The sequence below is a fragment of the Haliaeetus albicilla genome, chromosome 1 (assembly GCF_947461875.1).
Source record: "Haliaeetus albicilla chromosome 1, bHalAlb1.1, whole genome shotgun sequence".
NCBI lineage: Eukaryota > Metazoa > Chordata > Aves > Accipitriformes > Accipitridae > Haliaeetus > Haliaeetus albicilla.
The window spans coordinates 54,557,362-54,579,314 of NC_091483.1; the positions used below are offsets into that span (position 1 = coordinate 54,557,362).

Here is a 21,953-nt window from a genome sequence, read left to right on the forward strand (position 1 = left end):
CTTCCCATTGAACAACAAGAGAGACTTTAAGGTGCCGGAACTTCATTTTAAATTGGGTTGCTCTATGCCCTGAGTCCGCAGCATCTCCTGATTACAGCTATACTGCAGAAAGACCTGCTGGCAGCAGGCTTTACACAGCATCCTTCCTCTGGTACCCACTCTGATTCTTGGTCCGTAGCAATCTAGATTTATTAATCTTAAAGGCAACTGGAAACTTCATTCTTTTTTCAAAGCATTAAGTATATCATGACTCTAAGCCTCCGTATGCATAGAAAAAATAAATGCTTTGAGGTGTTGACTTCAGTTTCTGTAAGAATGCTCAGTGTGGTTGGAAAGACAGATAAATTTACATTGATTAATCCAAATGCAGACCTGGACTTTTAATGATTTTCTAGTACAATGATTTCAATTCTTGGAGGTTCCAAGAGCTTCTAGATAAATTTAACCTTCTCAATGCAATTTTGCTTCCTCCTGAACTATAATAATCACAGATAGAAGTTTGTTCTGTATAGATGTGCTTGCTTATAACAAGTCTCCTAATTTTCAAAAGCGGTGATAACTTCAGTCATACAAGGAAAAACTGGTTTGTTTTTTTTCCCTCCCACCTATTCAGGACAAAACATAATTCTGCATCTATTTAAACACAAATTTTATGTATTCTGTTTCAGGACAAAATTTAATTTGATAGTCAATATTTAAAAGATAGCATACCCTGCTATTTACCAGAAAGGACAGAAAGGTCAAACTTATTTGGTCAAAAATATTTTCCTCGTAGCTTTTACTCATAAAATGAAAAGTGATAAAGCACAAAAACTTAAGGGAATGCCCTGATTTCATCACACTGTAACAAAGAAAAGGGAGGAGAACGAGAGAAGAAATGAAGTTCTCAGATGAAGGACCTGCCGTTGACCTTGGCACAGGACCAAAAGCCCCATCTGCATGTCCCACGCTGCCTTCGTGTCATTTAGACCTCCTCAACCTTCGGAGCTGCGAGGTGGGATTTCTGAAGCGGCAAGCACTTAGCGAGAGCAGCTCTGCCACAGCCAGCGGATTAGCTAAGCATGGCATGCCTGGCCCCAGGGAACGGGCCTCCCGTTCACTATCTGTCCGAGGAGATGCGATTTAGCCAAACACCACGACATCACAGAAGCCTTTTTTCCATACATACATGGACTGCGAATTATGTATTCTGGTCACTACCATTAGCAGTGAAAGACCAACCAATTAGCATAGGAGCATATACAGCAGGAGTTACTAACAGGTCTTCCCAAGGGCTTTTAATTAATTTAAATTTCAGGGTATACCCAGAAGACCAAGAAGCATCCTTAAAAACAACCCAGTGCCTGCTGCTCATTTCAAAGGCAGAGCTGGCAGTATGTTGGCTGACCAGGGGAGGGGATCTCTCTGCCCCTTGTCTGCAAAATAACTGTGCTGCCAGTAACAAACTCTCCTGGAGCACTTAGCGGGCCAATAATTTAATTTGGTGATGCCAGGCAGAACCTTCATCTATCACTACAGACAGAAGCCAGTTCACTGGTTCATCTTTCAGAACTTTGCCAGTTAGTAAGGCACACCATGTAATTTAAATGAATTAATCATTCCTGTGAATGCTTACTACTATTCCTGTCACACACAATCCCATGCTAATTAGCAGGTATTTTACTGTTAATGATAACGACTAGAATATGTAATTTGCAGTCCATGTGTTGATATTTGCAGCTCCCATTGATTGCAATGTGATGTGTAGGCACTCCGTGCTTCCGTATTTAGGCAGCCCAACAGAGGTCACCTAAACTTCACACTGAAAAGCCTAATTTTAATTTCTGTTTGGGAAGAGAAGCCCATGCCGATGCTTTTCCTCCCAGCTGTCCGCATGGGCATGGGACAGTTGTTGCTGGCCCCTCACCAGTCTCTGGGATGCAGGACCTTTGGAAATGCAACAAAGCCAAACTGATATAGCATCAGGTATCCAAGTCAAGCACGTGAACGTCTACAGAGTTTGTGTACTGTGCTGAGGCATACAATGATACAATTAAAGGAACTCACCCCACTTTTGTGAGAAATCCAACTAGCTTGTACGCTGCTATCCACATCCGTGATTATGCATGTAACTTCAAATTCCTCCCCTTCTTTGAGAAGCTCGTAGCTTTTGGATAAGGTGATGACGGGAAGAGTTTTGTGAACTGGAAAACAATTTAGAAGTGCATTACTTTTCATTAGCTGCAGAGCTTCCAAAGGGGGATAAAAAGCAACAGTCATAAACTTTCCAATAAAATTTCAGGCCTCCGAGAGGTATTAAAATTTCTTTAACATACTACACAGTTGTTCCTTTACAACAAGCACATTACTGCTTCAATCTCCCTTCAAATTACACTTAAAGTTAGATAACACTTGTTAGAGCATAGCAACTTGCATGAAGAAACTTGAACGATGTTGAACCATCAATGAGACGACTCATTCCATGACAGCAATTAAAAAGTTGCACTCTGGAACCGAAAACACAGTGAGGATCAGCCACTGAAGAACCGCAGCCTAGCATTAACTGCAACTTTTAATTACAAAATACTACAGCAGACACGAAGTACTGTCTGATACGTCCCTGAAAAGCCCCTGATGGACAGTCTAGGAAGGACAGGTACAGCTCAAGGACTTCAGCACACCTGCCCCTGAAAGCACCACAACTTCTGCTCACGGTAATGGTTCACAGAGGTGGCTGGAGTCAAGACCGTGGACAAGTTTGTCACCCAAGAGGTAGGTGGTTACAAGCAGCTGTGGGCTAGCTGTATCCCTGTTCTTCTTCAGGGTGTCTTTTGTCAACGGTCAAGTACATCTGAGGACTATGTGTCTCTTATCTCTGCAAAGCCCTTCCTCTGTTCCCTCCACAGATTTTTCTGTTTTCTTCATCCTTTCTTCAAATTTTCCTCATTTATGAGACTCCAGTGAACTTCCCACTAGGGCTTTTACGCAGGAAGACTGACTTTCAAACTGTGAATGCAACATATATCAGATAAGGTCTTCCAGACTCTCTTCCTGCCTCTGACACAGGCTTTGTAGTTGTCTTAGGTAAATTATACGAAACTTAGGAAAACGCAATGCTTTTCAGCCATTCATACTTTAACAATAATGTTTTCCTCATGGTGCTGTAAGCGGCTATGAAAGAGAACAAAGAAACGTGTTTGCTCTCTTCAGATATAAAGGCTCACATAAAAATCCCCCCCCAGCATTCAGCAGTACCCAAGAGACAGGAGGAAGCCAGTGCAGAAGGCGTGCTGTGTTCTCACCCACCAGAAAGACCTACGGACAACCAAAAAAAAAAGCCGTAAGGCCATAAAGCGCCTCATTGTTTTGAGAAGGGCTGGACATAAACACTCCCTGTGCTATCGTAGCAGGGCTGGTGTATGTCTGAGTACGCCTGCACAGCTCGCTGTTTCATGGATGCCTTTTCTGTCCTTCTGCACTAGAAGCTCAGGCCTGGGGGTCTGAGTGCCACAGTTATGATTACAAAAACATTGCCCACCAAAGGGTCTCGCACTTAAACCTTCAGCCAAGGAGAAAGTGGGAGTTTTACCTGGTGAACTTAGTAACGACCAAACACTACAGCACGGTAATTACAACACTGAGGATGACAATGCTGCTTTGCTGCTGATGGCCTTCAGCAGATGCTTCCACTTACTGCACGCTTCCCCCCAGATGGAGAACGTGGGCAGAGCACCCAGGTCCCATCGGCCACCTACGGCTGCCCACCGTAAGTGGGCCACTTGTGACGGATGCCAGGTCAGCACCCTCCCATCTGAAGTCACCACTCTATCAAGCAAGTGCAGACTTTTATCCCATAAAAAATGAAATAGTCCAATACTACAACTTGCACTCTCCTATGACAGAGAAATGTCAGCTATGTCAATCAACTGCTTTCTTTCTTTGGCCATCACTGAAAAAACAGTTGAAAAAAAAACTTGTTACAGAACAAACAAGAGAGACAGCAAGAAGAGACTTGATTTTTGTCATAAAAAGAGAATGCCAGATTAAACCTTTGTTCTCTTCTCATTAACTGAAATTTATTATTCATTAAAATTCACTGTATCACAGTGTCCAAAACACCAGGAAAAAGACTGCTTCAATTTGCTACAGTGCTTGAGATGGCCCCCGCTGCCCACCCCCTGCCCCACCACCGCGGAGCACGGCACCGGGCAGGTCACACAGCCCCAGCCGTGGAGCAAACACCAACGCGTCCCCTCCTCACGCCACGGGGCAGCCCTCCTTCACCAGCACGAGGGGGGCTGCCGGCGGCGGCCTGGCCTCGGCTCCTAACGCCCGGCACAAAACAGGCGGCGGGGGGGACGGACGCGCGCCGCCCCGAGCCGTGCACCCCCTTCTCCGGCAGCGGCCTCGGCGGCACCGCCGCGATGGCGCTGCTGGCGGCTGGCTGCCTCCGAAAGCACAAAGCCAACCCACGCAGCCCCTACCCGCCGCTCTCCCTTCCACAACAAAAACCCCACGGGACACCTCGGCCGCGCGGACAGAAACGCCGCGGCAGCCAGCGGAAAGGCCGGGCGCGCGGTCCAACGCGTGCGCACGGACAGGGGATGCTCCCTCGGCGGACCCTACCGCAGCCTTCGCGCTGCGCGCACGACGGAGCGGAGACACGCTCCCAGCTGCGGCCAGGGGTGACCTCGTTCAAAGAGCCCCACAGCTACGTGGAGAACGAACTCACTTCCTCGCCCCTCGGGAAACGCTGAGACAGCCCGGCTTGCTGAGCCGCTCCCTCCGCTTCTCTCCCGGCTATTTGTGCAGCGGATGAACGACACACGCGGGAACTCTAGGCTCCGAACCGCCCAGACAGAATCGGCCCGTAAGGTCCTGCACGGCCAGCCATCGGGCTTCTCCTCCTTCCCAAACCCACTTAACCACCCAACCCTAGGGCACAAGGGCGCGTGAAGGTCAAAGGTAGGGTGTCAGGCAGAGCTAAGCATTGCATCTGGCAGCTCAGCCACAACACACTCCTCATCATGATCTGGGCACATTGCTGCTGTTGTGACCATCCTCACTCATGATGACGGAGACAAACAAGGGCTCTGTGCTCCCCCAAGCTCTGCCCCTCCACCGAATCCCTCTTCTTTAATGTCATCAATCAGTTTCTCCTGCTGTCACTTGCGGGCAACAGACATGTAAGTAAGGCATCCAAATCTCCACCTTTCCTGCACAAACCTGTTCAAACCTCATGGCGCTGGTTTGTCCTCAAAGTTTAACTGCACAACCCACATTTCTTGAAATGGTGAAAAAAACACCTGGAAATCACCAGGAACAGAAAATAAAAGTGATCATGGCCAAACCTGCTCAGCACAGCCACAAGCCAAGTGCCACGAGATCAACCTATGCCCTGACACAACTTGCCCAGAACAAGTTTTCTAAGTCCACCACCTTCCTTTGGACAGCCTGCAGCGGCCACAGGCACTCCAGAGCAAGCCCCTGGTGCGCAAGCACCTCTGGCTTTGAGTAGAAGAAGACTCCAAAAGCCTCCAGAGGAGACCACCACCTCCAGCCTCCCCATGACAAGGTCAGGACACAAGGTGAGGCTTCACAGCACTTCCCACCAGTTCCTGGGAGGTGAAGGGTAAAATCTGGTGCTCTACAAGAAGGCAAAAATCCTGTGTTACCTGGCCTCACATTCAGGAAAATGTGCTCCGATATTTTCTCAACTCCATTGTGCTTGGCCAAGCACTGGTAGCAGCCCTTAAACGACCTCTGTACGTTCTTTATAGTGATGCCTTTCTGGGGATTGGGAATGAACGTCATATTTTTGGGGAGACGTTTTCCATCACATTTTCTCAGTGTGAAATTTGAAACATCTGGATCTGTTAGTGGGCACACCAGCAGGATGTCACTGTCTTCTTTTCCATAGATCAGAGAATCAACAAGGAAGAGCACGTTTGGATCTGTGAAGAAATGCAAAGACCTGTCAGGGAAGCTGACATTGCACAGGGAACTTCTGATGACCCCAACTCTGCAATTGGGCACTTACATCAAAGAAAGTTTTACATTCAGCCAGTAAAACCGAGTATTACCCAATTCATGTTTACCAAGAGACATTAAATTTTGTCCTAAAAGAGCAGCACAACAGGAGATGTGCAGTAGCATTCAATACCAGACACACTACAGAATCATGTGCACTAAAAATAATCCTACTGCATTTTTATTTGGAGATGGGGATTTTTTTTTGCCTTGTTTAGCTCCAAAACCTCCACCCTCTGCCCCCAACAACAGTAAACAGATTTTCACAGACCATTAAAAGTAATTTGCTTTTAGCTAGTGGCAGGGCTGTAAGATTTCATGCCCACAGGAGGATTTTGAAGAAATTTATGAGCAAATGGAAGTTGAAAAGCACCTAAATTATGGTTTTCACTTCTGTAAAATACATAATCTAAATGAACACACATTGCTACTAGAGGAAGCACCAAACAACTTCTCTCTCTCTCTCCTCCCTGAAAGCAGAGGTTATTTTTAGCCTCCTTAGAAAAAAACTGGGCATACAAACAGCATATCTGATTGAAAAACCATCACGTAATCTTTCACAAGGTACCTTTTCTAAAGCGTTTCATCTCGGCCACCACAGCACACAAACATTGTACAGTACTTAAACAAAAGTTGAAGCCCATGATAGGTGATGACCTTGAAATGCTAAGAACCTGGCCATTAATAGCAAACACAAAAATAAAGGATGGTGTGGTGACAAACACTCCATAGAAGTTTATTTCAGCTCCCATCTGCCCTCCCTACACAGTAGCATGAATTAGAAATGTAGAAACAGAGGGAAAAGTTTTCTTTCTTTTTTTGCAAACTGCCTTCGTACAACTTGAATGATTAGAGATCAGCAAACCATGATTTAACAAAAAAAACTGAGAGAATTTGGTTAAGATGATGGACAATGTGCATTTGGTTTAAGGCAAGAAGTACTAGGCTGAAAATGAAGCATGGGACATTTATGTAAGCAATTAGGAAATGCTAAGTCAAAGGGTGCTCATCACTGAACACAGTAGTTACTGGCTGGTTTCTAGCTTAGAGTGAGGGTACAGTTTTAACCTCATTTGATACTGCCACCCAAGAAGCCCCCACAAACTAAAAGCTTTGAAGCATCAGTCTAGACCTAGTGGATGGAGACTACTAACAAATGAAAAAGTAAAGCATGCCTGAACAGAACCAAAGTGTGATGTTTTGCACATGGAGATACTTAGACAAACACTATGAGTTGCTGTCACTCCTGAGCTGGAAGAGCATGGACTGGAAGAGCTCATCTGAATGTCCCTGCTGACAGAGACTTAATTGATAGGTTTCCTCTCAGTCCACTTTTTCTCCAATATGGACAGAGCCAAGATATCTTCACTATGCAGAAAGTATGGCTCCCCAGGAAAAAAAAAAAAAGACATTTTTGAAAACAGAAGAAAGGAACGAAGACCTGTTTCACTAACAGCTGAAACTGCAGGGAAGGCCTTGGCTGGGGTAAGCAGAATAGCTGAGGTGCTCCCCTCCCATCTTCCATCCCCCTCTGGAAGGGAGACCTCAGGGTGAGAATACATGAAAGGATTTGCTGTAGGGAATCCAGGCAGAAACAAGGCTGCTCATGGTCATCTTCTTCCTGTCACGGCTTTCCACCCCAGGTACGTCTTGGGTAGCACTTGCTTTCTGGGCATACCTCAGGTTTCCAACACAAGATGTGTGCTTGTGTCAGAAAAGACATGAGATTAAAATCGAGATTTTTTTCTCTCTTATGCAGATGTCTGAACTAGCTTGATCTTCACTAAACTTGCTTGGATAGGGACACAAACTGCTTCTATAGACAAAACACAGGCACCTTCTGCCAAAGCAGAAAGGTGAAAGAGGTAAGCGCCTGCAGTCTGCCAACACTGTGTCATCCTTGGTCACAGAAGCATAGAAAATTTGTTTAGTAGACCCAGACGGACGTAAGAGATAAACAGCTGCCACCATTTTATGTGCCACTTGGGACTGTGCAGGATCAAGGTTCTTGGTCCTGTTCTCTCTTCATTCCCAGCTTTACAAGCAGAAAGCGTGTGGGCTGCTTGTGGCAACCCCACAAGCAGCTGAGCTCATGGTAGCATCTTCAATGTGATGTAAGATGTTATTAAGCCACAGGCTATTGCAAAATGATGGCCCACCTCACAAACATACTTATTTTACTGCCAGGAACTTGTCAAAGTGAAGCTTGCACATTTTTCACACAATTAAGACAAAGAAATTAACATCTGTTGCATGAGGGCTACACAACTTCTCTGATGCTTTGGTAATCATGCTCAGTGGAAGTGTTCCCTGCTATCCTGAGGTGAAGGAGTCACTCACCTAATGGAAGGCACAAACATCTCTGTGATCACTGCTGTCTGGGATAAGTACCATGACCTTCAGGAAAACAGTCATGGTAGATAAAGTCAACAATGTTTGTCACACACAGGTAAAATACATGCCAGATTTCCTTTAGCCATAGTCTCAGAGGAATACAGAAGGTCAAGAAAACTCATCCCTGGTAGCTGCGTGGCTATCTGGACAACTCAGCAGTGGTTAGCGGAGCACTCTTTAAATTGTGTGGCCACTATGTAAGATATCTTCCCTTGGGAAAATACTTTTCGCTGTGCTGGTATCTCCCTGTCTTGGAGAACAACCTTGCAGTAATTCTCAAAGGACTGGCAGGGTTCACAGGAGGCTCTTTGAAACAACCCCTGTTGGACAAGGAATGCTGTCTCCAAGAAAGCGGATGTTGTAGGACTTTTTTCCATCAACAGGGAAGAAAGACCACCAGAGCTATGTGAAGAAGCAGCAAAATAACTGTGTCCTGGTTTCAGCTGGTATAGAGTTAATTGTCTTCCTAGTAGCTGGTATAGTGTTATGTTTTGGGTTCAGTATGAGAAGAATGTTGATAACACTGACGTTTTCAGTTGTTGCTAAGTCGTGTTTAGACTAAGTCAAGGATTTTTCAGCTTCTCATGCCCAGCCAGTGAGAAGGCTGGAGGGGCACAAGAAGCTGGGAGGGGACACAGTCAGGACAGCTGACCCAAACTGGCCAAAGGGATATTCCACACCATGTGACGTCATGTCTAGTATATAAACTGGGGGGAGCGGGGCTGGGAGGGATCGCTGCTCAGGGAACTAACTGGGTGTTGGTCGGTGGGTGGTGAGCAATTGCATTGTGCATCACTTGTATATTCCAATCCTTTTATTATTATTATTATTGTCATTTTTTTATTGTTATTATTATAATTATTATTTTCTTCCCTTCTGATCTATTAAACTGTTCTTATCTCAACCCAAGAGTTTTATTTCTTTTCAATTCTTGCCCTCATTCCACCGGATGGCGGGGAGTGAGTGAGCGGCTGCGTGGTACTTAGCTGCTGGCTGGGGTTAAACCACGACAAACTGTCTTCCTTGGAAAGGAAAAGGGAATGCCAGGCATGGTAAACTGTCAGCTTGAGGGCAGCTGATGAACCCATAGATCAGGAGCCAACAAAAGAGAAGAAATCTGCACAAAGAAGAAGGGTAATAAAGGACTGTGAAGATGTGTCAGAGCAGAGGCATTTTTTTCCCATCTGAGACATTTCTGATCAGTCACAGGTAGATCAGGAACTGGAGGCATAGGAATCATTGCTGCCTGCTGGCTTAAGCTTGAGAGTGCAGCCTCAAATAGCCAAATCCTTTAGCTAACTGCCTCAATAAATCAAGAGCTTGGGGCCAAACCTTACATGACTCCATACTGATGGATGGCATGGAATTAAAAAGACATTTCTACATACTGCTTGCTTCCTCACAGTACAACTGACTCATACAACTGATTCAGGTCACTTGGCTAGCTTCTAGAAAGAGAGCTCAGGTATATTTCACCACAAAACAACAGGGATGTAAAGAGAAACTCATCCAGAACTTTGCTCTGGTGACAAAGGCCATTGCAAGCAAAGCTGGGAGTGAGTTTTCTTTCTAATGGACAGAGAAGAAGATTTCTTCTATCAGACTGTGTTCTCCCTCTGTACCTCAAATTCATTCCCTCCTCCACCATTTACTGTCCTATTATTTTGGGTGTGGGAAACTGGGGGGGAAAGCAAAAATAATGCCTTCATTGATATTTACCTTTAACAAAAACATAAAAAGAGGTGACAGTACTCCCGTTGCTTTTGCATATGTATCTGCCTATGTCTCTGACTGTTGCATTTTTGGTGTACCACTCTTTCTCATTGGAACTCCTTGCTTTTGCTGATGGGTCCGAGTTCTGGAAATTCCAAGTCACAGGTCCATCCTCATTGCACCTCAGCCTTAATTCCTCCCCTTTATTCACAACCAGTGAAGATTCTTCACGGGGCAGTGAACCACCTGGAAAAAAAAAAGCACAAAATACAATGCCTGTCAATAGAACTCTCTTTTTTCCTGCAGCAAAATTGTTATTTATAGTTGTATATATGCAGTCAATATTTTGGGAGTTATTTCTTAAAAATATAAAGCTGCAATGGCATTGTGCAATTCTACAGACACCTTTTGGCCTGTAAGAGGTTCAGCACACAGAGCAAATAACCACTGCAGATGGAAACTGGTCTTTAAAAAACCATTTGAAACTAGTTTCACATGCACCAGTTTCTGCAATGGTTTGGCTTTTGAATGGGAACAGACCCAAGCTATTTAAAAATTAAATTCAAGAACATATGAGCCTGATTCTACATGGCAGCACTTTTAATCATTCTTTGTCATTTACTCAGTATGTTGCCAAGAACTAAAGTTTCCTTGCTCAACAGTTATCCTTTTTTAACTGCTCCCTCATGTATTCAGAAGCTCCACTCACACTCTTAGACTAGAAATGTCCAGTTTAATGAAGGCATCAGCACATGCTTTCCATACTTGCTTATTTCTTTAGTTGAAGTGCTAATTTGTCATTTCTTACCTCCAAAAAATTTCATAGAAAATATTCTTCAAGCTTCCATCCCAACGCTACCTAATTAGTTTCACTGAGGCACCAATCTCCCAGTCACCAAAGCTGCTCTAAATGACCTCTTAGCTTCTTTTTCACTGAACATGCTATAACACAACTTTTAAAAAGTTTTCAGAAACTAAAGGTGTGTAGAATTAGCAGCTTCAAATCACAATTCCCAACCACTTCCCAACTTACACTGCGTACTTGGAGAAAGAAGCACATTCAGGCTTCTCTGGCTCCACTGTTAAGGTAAATCAAGCAGGGGGTTCCTGAGTTAGCATATCCCTGATGTGAATATCTTAGTGAACCTACAAAATGGAGTTCATAGCCGAAAAAGCAGATAAATTCTTACTACTATGGACCTACTTGAACATCAAAAGAACATACAAAAATATAGAGGTTGTCTTGCAGAAATAAACCCTTCCTCTTTCAGAGTAGCTCTTTAGTCCTGCAAGCAATCCTTAGCTTACAATAGCTATGCTGTTAGCTAACGTCCCTCTCATGTGAAGCACAGTTGTACAAGATTGTACAACATCCATATGTAGTAGCAGAGTCATGCCACTGAAAATACTACTTGCATTCAAAAACACACTCTGCAGCTCCGCTCAGAGGCTGAATTTCCCTACCCACACAGATAACAACAGACGTTCAAGCAAAACAATCGGATAATTAGTTGGGATGTGGTTATATAGTCCAGACTTAATTCACTCATCTCGCAGCTTTAGTTCTTCTTAAGGTATATACTGGATTAAGACCAGGTCAGGTAACTGCTCCTCTTCCTGACAAATCTACCACAGAGCAGGAAGCAAAGGACAGTCAGACCACCTGCAGAGTCTAATTACTTGGTTTGTGGTCTGGGTTTTGGAGGGAGCCCTCATTCTCGCCCCGTCTCCCTCGGATTAAAATTTATCAGTGCTAACCCCACAGGCAGTCATTTTTCCAGCACCACCAGAAATTTTCCACATGAGGTCCACTAACCCTGCATATATGCTTCCATAACTGAACCATAAACAACCATCCTAGAAATAATAATTGCCAGAAAAAGGCAGAAAAAAACCCCCAGGTTTAATTTCAAATCTGCTACCTCAAAGTGCAGGTGTAAGCCTGAGCTGTGATACAGCAGCTCGAAGAAGGAGAGTGAAAAGTCCAAGGTCTGAGGAGCACAGGTCCCAGCCAGCGGTGGCTCAGCAGGTAGGAGAGCTGGAAAAACCCTTTGCCCTGGACATAGAGGCACCTAAGAGCAGGGTAGAGGCAAGGAGACCTCTGATTTGCAAACCCCTCAGATCGGAGCCAGCAACTTTTGGCACCTGAGAAGGTAGAGGGCAAAGACCTCTGAGAAGGTCTCGTGAAAGACCATGCAGGTCCTTCATGGGATGTCTCTGGAGGACTCCTCTGCCGGTTCCCACAGACCACAGGGTACTTCGAACAACAAATGACACGAGCTGCATAAATAGCAAAAGTGCAATGCGGTATACCCACACTGGCACTAGGTCCTCAGACGAGTCAGGAAGGCTGGGAAAGGAGAAGATCAGGACATCGTTTGCTGGCATCCCTCCCCGCCTTCAGCCAGCAAGGTCTCAGCCTGGGTCCTGCCAGGGGAGGCGTGCGCGTGGCCGGGCTGCGAGAGCCCCCGCTGCCCACCCCCTGCCCCACCACCGCGGAGCACGGCACCGGGCAGGTCACACAGCCCCAGCCGTGGAGCAAACACCAACGCGTCCCCTCCTCACGCCACGGGGCAGCCCTCCTTCACCAGCACGAGGGGGGCTGCCGGCGGCGGCCTGGCCTCGGCTCCTAACGCCCGGCACAAAACAGGCGGCGGGGGGGACGGACGCGCGCCGCCCCGAGCCGTGCACCCCCTTCTCCGGCAGCGGCCTCGGCGGCACCGCCGCGATGGCGCTGCTGGCGGCTGGCTGCCTCCGAAAGCACAAAGCCAACCCACGCAGCCCCTACCCGCCGCTCTCCCTTCCACAACAAAAACCCCACGGGACACCTCGGCCGCGCGGACAGAAACGCCGCGGCAGCCAGCGGAAAGGCCGGGCGCGCGGTCCAACGCGTGCGCACGGACAGGGGATGCTCCCTCGGCGGACCCTACCGCAGCCTTCGCGCTGCGCGCACGACGGAGCGGAGACACGCTCCCAGCTGCGGCCAGGGGTGACCTCGTTCAAAGAGCCCCACAGCTACGTGGAGAACAAACTCACTTCCTCGCCCCTCGGGAAACGCTGAGACAGCCCGGCTTGCTGAGCCGCTCCCTCCGCTTCTCTCCCGGCTATTTGTGCAGCGGATGAACGACACACGCGGGAACTCTAGGCTCCGAACCGCCCAGACAGAATCGGCCCGTAAGGTCCTGCACGGCCAGCCATCGGGCTTCTCCTCCTTCCCAAACCCACTTAACCACCCAACCCTAGGGCACAAGGGCGCGTGAAGGTCAAAGGTAGGGTGTCATCAACAGGTTGGCAGAGGAAAGGGACACATTGGAGGTAGCAGTGCATAGATTAATGTCGTAACTGACCTACTACTTGAGCGCGGGTCTGTCAAACCATACACGTTGCTGTGATGTGTGCAAATGCTGACAGGTTCTGCAGCAACAAAGCCTTCCCCTTCCAAAGGCTGGCTCTTTAGTCCTACAAATAACCATCGCCCCATGCCCCTCTAATGCATAGCACAGTATCGCACAGTTGGACTAGATGTATAATAGCCATGCCTGAGCCAGGGAGGAACATTTCTCGAAAACGAATACCACTTGCATGCAAAAACACACTCTGCTGCTCCATTCAGAGGCTGAACTTCCCTACCCACACAGATAACAACAGACGTTCAAGCAAAACAATCGGATAATTAGTTGGGATGAGGTCATATAGTCCAGACTTAATTCACTCATCTCACAGCTTTAGTTCTTCTTAAGGTATATACTGGATTAAGACCAGGTCAGGTAACTGCTCCTCTTCCTGACAAATCTACCACAGAGTAGGAAGCAAAGGACAGTCAGACCACCTGCAAAGTTTAATTACTTGGTTTATGGTCTGGGTTTTGGAGGGAGCCCTCATTCTCTCCCCATCTCCCTCGGATGAAGATTTATTTATCAGTGCTAACCCCAACAGACAGTCCACCAGCACCTGTTTTTCCAGCACCACCAGGAATTTTCCACATGAGGTCCACTAATCCTCTAAACAAACTCACATGACTGAACATATAAACAAGCATCTCAGAAATAATTGCCAGAAAGATTAAGAAAAACAGAATTTCATATTTTTATGCAATGTTTGTGACTTTTACCTACTCTTTCCCCTAGCACTCATCCTACCCATTCAGGCTAGGAGTTCAAAATTTTTCAACACTTGTTATCAGGATTATCTAGCAAGTTGTTGGAAAGTTTTTAAAGGTGGTAAACAACAGAGCAGAGCATGACTCCATCCAGAGGTACAAGAAATACATTATGTACCAGAGGTGGGGAAAGAAAGGCAAAGAGAGAACAAGCTCACTGTGGCAGTCCACGATATTCCAGTTGAAGCCATCACTCAAATTTCAAGACAATGTTGCTATGGTCCCTTTTACGCAGCCTACAAATTCTCAGCAACACAATGTACAAGTTGAATTAATGCCTTGTGCAAAGGATTCCCACAATGTAAAGGGGTTTTTTGTTGCCTTCTGAAAATAATGTATCTTCAAGGAAAGTATGGCAGTGTAAGGACAACAGGTTGTAAACGCAAGGACTATCAGGTGTGCTTGGTATTATGTATCTAAATATTGCCTGTCTTTAAAAAAGAAGAATTAAAATGGTGCTTAGAAAGATGGGAATGACTTTGTATCTTCTTTTTGGAGGAATAATTAAGTAACAGAAATCTGAGCGTTTAACCAACAACTTGTAATCCAGTGTACTAATCCCCACAGCACGTGTCCATCTGGTATCTCTTGATCTTTCCTCAGACTGCTAAAGCCTCACATCCGAGACTGCTCCATTTGTGCTGCACCTGAGGCACAACAGGGTTCTTCCAGGCCCACTGTTGCTCTTGCGCACTCCAGTAACACCAATCATAAGCATGTAACCATAACCACGACACTGACACTAATAATTCGGGAATCAGTTGTGCTGGCAGAATATACGCCAGGGATCGTAAGAGATCTCCAAGTGCCAAACGCCAGGGGATACAGCGTCTGCTGTCTCCTCCCAGGGCTCCATGTTCACCCCAGGCAGGACCATGACTGTACCATTCACCAGTGAGACTGTAAACTCTCTGAGCAACAGGATGGAGGAACCCGTCGTTATGTCTCCACTGAAGATTTCCAGGTGTGGGTGTGCATCCTTATTCTATTATCTGACCCACACCTGGGCATGCCCCCCGCCTCTACCTCCTTCCACCTTGGAAAAGGAGGTGGACCACTACTTCAATATCAGGTTGAGTGTCCCCACCTCAGTGAAGCCCACCTGACCACAGGGACCCCACAGGAGAAGGGGGAGAGAGGAAACCCATCCTCTGCCCCTGTGGCTCCTGCGGGCGAGTGGGGCAGATGCTCCCACTGTTGGTCACAGACTGTGGATCCCACTGCGAAACATCCAACACTCCCCATACACTGCATATCCAGAGTACCACAATGGGGTTCTGGATGACCCTCTACAGTTGTCCTCAGGGGCAACTAGCAGGTAGTTATTACATGCTAACAAAATATGTTGATAATGGCAAATATTTAATGAACAACAATGAAAAAAAAACCTTAAAATAAATTGCAAAGCTCAGAGTTGGACAGCCCAAGATCCATTCTGGAGGTTCTAAATTTGTATCCCATAGCTGAAAAGACTCACTTCCACTACCGTAGCATCTCCTTGTAATATAACAAATTTGTGTTAAAAACTACAATGCCGGGATCACTTGTGAACAAGGCTGTGTAACTGAAAAAAGAAGCAGAATATATGAATATATTACAAGCAGCTTCCTAAGACCTAAAAATGAAGGGAGAGGGAGGAAAGAGGGGGAGTACAGCAGTTGTGACTTCTGCATGCAGAAGGAACATCTGGAAAACAGGGCTGGAGGAATTAGAAAATAAAACAGCTCTAGATAATACTGATAGGAAATGCAGGTCAAATTGCAGGGATATGATTAAGGACAGCAGAATGTTCCTGTAACAATTAAGGGATGTGCAAACAAAAAAAGCTTTGGCTAAGGAGTGCACCATCCTGGGAAAAAAAATACAGTTTATGCCGGAGCTTTTCAGCCTCAGCCACAACACTGCTGTAGCACGGAAAAGCACATCAGGTGCAAGTCCACATCACGCTCACAAGCAACTGGAAATCATCTCCAGCTGCCAAGCAAACAAAGGACATGGGACTGCTATGGAATAAGATGAAGAGTCAAGCGCTGTGGATCTTATTCCCAGCTCTGCCACAGATTTCCTGCAGAACCTTAGGCCAACAGGTTAGTCCCTCTGTGGCCATTTCCTCTTCCAATAACTATCTAAACATTAAAAGGAACAAGAAGTTTGTGGCAGCTCTATAACACAACAGATTGCTTTCAGAGAAAACAAAACAAAACAAAACAAAACAAAACAACCCTGTGCCTTATTCCACCCCTTTCCACATTAAACTTATCTCAAACATCTCCCAAGACAGGGGCACAGCGCAGCTTCACGGTACAGCCACAACCTGCTCATATCCAGTACTAGCCTTTCTGCCAAGCCCAAGGGACTGGCAGCGACCTGCCAGCAGGTTCACTGCTACCCAGCAAGAGCAAATCCCTATCCCTGCCTGTCCCAGGGCTGGGACACACTTGTAAGGGCACGGCAGGCTCTTCTGAGCATCTGCCTCTTCCCCCTGTGGTTGTCCATAACCTTCATAGTCAGCAGCAGTCCCCACGTAAGCTGTACACACACTGCGCAACAAAAACAATGACCTGACCATGACCTGATCCTGACCATGATTTCTAAACCAGTTAACATTTTTTCTATGACAAATGCACCAAGGAGCTAAACTTCAAGGGTCAAAATGTCCGCAACTTTCATGTAAGATTGTGGTGATCGGATACAATTAGAGACTGCTTTCTTTTCAGTGCCTATTCATTCTGGGCACTGGGTTCATGTCAAGGGCTGTCACACAGACCTCACTCACCACATTTTTCAGTTTCTCATCTACACCAATGTAAGAGAGATAGCTTTATCAGTTAAAGTAGTGGCACTGCTGTAGACGCAATGGTCCAGGGATATCAGCAAGACATGGCCTGCAGGGAGGTAATATCCTCTTTCAGCGTACCCAGCACTGCTGGAAAAATGAGTGTGTTTTCAGACACTCAAGTCTCCTGCAGCTCTGAAAGAAAAGCAGAAGCAAAAACGTCTCTTTTACACAAGTGCAGAAGTCCTAGCCAGAAGCCTGCCCAGTCTTCTTTACAGTATTAGTTGGTCTAACTGAAGAGTATCACCTTTCCAAGTCTGTCTCTTGTTTGTTAAAGCCACTATGACACTTGACATATGCTATGATGGAGATTAATTTAAGACCTTTTCAATTATATTTTCTTTGTCCTACCATTTCATGGCCCAAGGCAACAAATACAGTGTCAAATTCGCATGTTAATCACACTGAAACAACTTTAATTTACTCTGATGTACAAAATCTCCCAGATTTTTCAAATGAAAGATGCTATCATATGCCTACTTGCTTTGTTCCACTTCACTAAACAGACACTCTCCCTTATGCTAGACGAAAAGTTTAGCAATGGCAAATGTCAATTTTAAATGATTTGATCTGAAAGCTACATCAGATCCCATTTCAGCTAGGCTGCAGGGGAAAAGGCGGCTAGCAGTATAGCCTCTTACTTCACGAAAGAAACCATCCACGCCAACTCCCATGCTAGTGTCTTCCTCAAAGACACAGACCAAAAAAGGCCAAAGACGTGATTGTCCCCTGCAAGTGTCATGGACTCTCGGCATATTTGAATGCCACAAATCCTTGCTGATTGAAACGTTGACTGGCTCCTCTGCCCCAGCTCCATCTCGGACACTGAAAAATAACTGTCACTGGGCATGTATTACAGGGTCTAGACTGATTAGGCTTCCCTGCAGAACAAAGTGGTTTGTTTCTAACCCATCTAACAGAGTCAGCGCTATCTGCTGACCAACAGACTCTTCAACGCCGTGTGTTTCCCAAGCAGAAATGCAGAGCTCCTGTGCTTGCACTTGCTCTGAAGTTTTGGATCCTCAGAGGCTGTACGTTAGTAAGCAGAAAACCAGAGGAGAGGATTAGTGGGGGCTTTGACATTTACCCAGCTGCATGAGGGCAACCACTGTCTTGTCACCCAGCCTTCCCCCCCGCCGTAGACCCTTCAGCCTGAACGGGAAGGGGGCAGAGGAAGGGCACTGTGGAGGGCAGAAGGCGGGCGCTCACCAGCCCAGCACTCAAAGGCACAGCCAAAACAATTCCATCTGCAGGCACCATAAAGGAGAAACGGGTATCCCCCAACCCAAAGAGCAAGTGCAGAGCCAGCCAGCTGATTCCCACCCACAGCAAACCCAAGAGAGGAAGCAGAAGGAGGCTGGAACAAAGGTTGTCTTTATCATCTGTGGAGGCATGAGTGTGGGGAACCACAGAGGCAGCTGGACCTTGACTGTGGCTGTGAGACACCCCTCTTTGCAGTGATGCCCCACGGGAAGCTTTCAGCTCCACGGTTTGGGATTGCTCCTACATGGACCTGCCTCACTAAACACCTCAGGTCCTGGGAGGGCGCTCCACGTGACAAGTAAAAGGCACTTGGTGCTTACCCCTTGCAGAGAAAACAGCTCAGGTGACTGAGGAGACACCCAGCTACACCTGAAGAGAGGTTACGCACCCCTCTGAATGAGATGTGGTTAATCAGAAACAGCCAGCATCAGAGGCAGGTGGCAAGAAGACAAATCCAGCCAGCTCTCTAGCCCCCGCACATCCCACTCTCCAAGAGACACATTCACAGGATCTTCAGGCAGGACAAATGTGAGCACCTGGGCTGAACCCCTGCTTGTGGGTGGAAGCCAGCAGATGCTCCTGCAGAGGGTCTTGTCGCAGCAATTAGCAATGTCGCTCATCGTACTTTGCTTCCTTATTTCAGAAGCAGGCTTAGCAGAGCAGATTCTGCGCATGCCCTCCAAAACAAACATGTGAGAGCTGCCCCATACATGCAAGCGCAACGCTCCCTCAAGGCAGGGGGCTGGGGGCAGTAACTGCACCTTCCAGAGACAGAGGTGCACCTTCCCCTTCCCCCAGCCGCTTTGTTTGCCTTTGCTGGGGTGAGGAAACTCCAGCCATGTAAACAGGCCGCTTTTCCTGCCTACCAAGCGGCTTGCCCCTTCTGACTGCCAGGCCTCACTCTGCTAATACAGCTAAGACAGGCATTTGTCAAAGGCAGACATGTAGCTGAATATAATTCTACTTCAGCACACATACTAAATGGCCACAGCAGGACCAAATGCCATGCCTCTTTCCATGGCTGGGTATGATACCTTTCTGAATCCTCCTCTTCTGGGAAATCACGGCTTTGGAGCTCTTTCTGTTGTTTTGGGGTTTGGGGGTTTGTTTTTTGAAGGAGCACCATATGTACTACAGCAGTCCAGCCACTCGTCTTGAAGCACTGTAAGCAACAACCTATTCTAGGTGATTAATTCATTTTATTACAGCACATCGATGCGCTATGGTCTCTTACACCTAAACTTCCCACCACAGAAGGAATCTACAGGCAATGTACTAATGAACAAAACCAAACCCGAAGCATGACTGACCTATCAGGTTTCTTTAAACTAGAATGGTCTAAGCTTAAAACAACTACTGGCTAATTCTTATTCAAAGAAAAATACAGAGGACAAATAAATATATAAGTATGTACACACACACAAGTAGGATTTGCAAAAAAAAGAGCAACTGTTTGCCACAACACTTGTCAGCGTTGAGATTTATACATTTAGACTGATCCTTACTCCTACTGAATTATTGCCGCCTTCCCTCTAATTTCCAAAATTACTTATTAACCAGCTGTTCTCACAGTTAGTTTTATCAGCTGTTAGACACATAAATAAACAAATTATAAAGTAAGTACAGAGAATGATTAGAAGGAATGAAAAAGCACACTAATGCATAGTGTATTCAAATTCAGCTGTCATTCATCCAGTCTATTCCTTTAATGGCTTTTTCTTCTCACTTCTCTTTGCTGACATTTACATTAAAAGGTGCAATATCTTTCAACTTCCATTTTGAACAAATGTTCCTTGTAATAAGCAACATGGGCTTGAAAGCGTGTTTTCTGAAATGCAGTGAAAAGGTAGTTTTAATGAAGAGAAATGAGAAAACTGGAGAACAGTGAATCGTTTTGCAATCTGAATTAATGTCTATTTGGAAAAGGCTCAACTGAGGAAGGCAATGTAAGACTTTTGGCATTGCGAATTCTAATTATTTCAAGTCTTGGCAGTAATTTTATCAAATAGTAGCAATTTCATTAAAAGGTGCACTGGTAATCATCTACGTAAGGCCTCCAGAGGGGAATATATACCAATAATTGCATAATTACGTTATCATTGCTTTTATGATGGACCACATTAAATACCACAAAGAGCAGCACTGCTTTTTACTTTCTCTAGATATTTAGTTCAGTACTTTCTCCTAGAAGATTACAGCAATAAACAAGACTTTCAGATTAATAAATATGTTCATCAAATTTTGCAGAAAAGACACAGCTACCTGTATATGTCTGTATTACTTTGTATTCTCTTTTCCTTCACTGAAAGAACTGACAGATTCATGAGAAAAATCCTGGTTTTAGTAATAAGATAGCTAAAGTATTTATATAGCTCAGTTACCGAAATACAAGTCACTGCATCACATGTCATGCAACCACATGGCACACATCCGTTTAAGAAGGAGGTTTTGGAGTATTTCCCTATTTGTCCATATAAATTAACTTCATCTATTCAGTGATTGTCAATCAGCCTGCAGTAAGCTGGATTTCCCTTGTCTAACTAGCACACAAACTTTGCTACTAACTAAGACATTGGTAAAAAATTCTTGTAAAAGCATTGTTTTACAGACAATACCAAATCTAATAAACATGTTTTTAATGGCAGACCCAGTATTAGAGAAATATCTTTGCACATGCCTTCTGAAACTGTGATGAGGATAACTTCTGGAGGATTCATCAGCATGTTCTTCAGGACCTCCTTGCGTGAACAAATCTCACCTCAGGTAATCACGCTAACACCCTGTCTGTCACCGATGTTGTCTTGGAAGCGCCTTGAATACAGAGACTTGGATATATTTCTGACAATCCAGTTTCATTTCCCCAGTCTTCTGGCAAGGAGATACATAACTCAGCTCTTGAACTTAATCTCCAATGTCAGCAGAAGTCCCACTTGTAATTTTTGCTTGTAAATTGTACTTTATTTCCTAGTTTATTAATAAGCCCTATCACGAATTGCATATACATGGCATATATATATAGACAGTTGCTTATTGAAAAAGTGGTCCTCCTTCCTACCCCAGGAACGACACAGAAGAGGGCATCGCGCTGTGAGCGCGGTCTGAGTACCTGCCTAAGCAGGGAATCCCATTTCAGCATTGCTTCTGATGGTATCTAGTTTATGGGAGGAGACCAGAAATATAGGGTTTACTTCTGCTCCTTCCATTTGACCTCTTTTATTGTGCTGCATATCTCAAATCCTAGGTATGATGATATTAGCGTTACTGCAAAGTCAGCAATTTTACGTATAATACCTGGAAGTCAGACGTGCTATGGAATAGGAAACTTCAACAGCTTGTGTTACAATGAACACTACTGGGAGGAAGCTTTTATTTTGTTGAAGATAACATAATTTCTTTTCAAAGTTAAAAAGTTATGCTCATCCAGGCACAGAAAGCACTTCCATGCCATGTAAAACAGCAAACAAAGAGGCAGCAAAAGTAGGGAAAAGAATCGGGCACTGAGCAGCAGAAAATGAATGCCTCAGTACCAGGTCCTAGTGCAGAAGAGCATCTAAGGCACACGAACGGAACCACTTCAGG

General features: G+C 45.5%; 1 protein-coding gene across 1 annotated transcript in view; it reads right to left on the reverse strand.

The window, feature by feature from the left end:
* Nucleotides 1-21,953, reverse strand: part of KIT (KIT proto-oncogene, receptor tyrosine kinase) — a 59,760-nt gene that overhangs the window by 30,515 nt on the left and 7,292 nt on the right. Inside the window, exons 2-4 of the mRNA XM_069790070.1 lie at nt 10,123-10,362; nt 5,655-5,933; nt 2,047-2,183 (exon numbers count right to left, since the gene is read on the reverse strand). Coding sequence (XP_069646171.1) covers nt 2,047-2,183; nt 5,655-5,933; nt 10,123-10,362 — 656 coding nt within the window. The remainder of the gene's footprint in view (nt 1-2,046; nt 2,184-5,654; nt 5,934-10,122; nt 10,363-21,953) is intronic.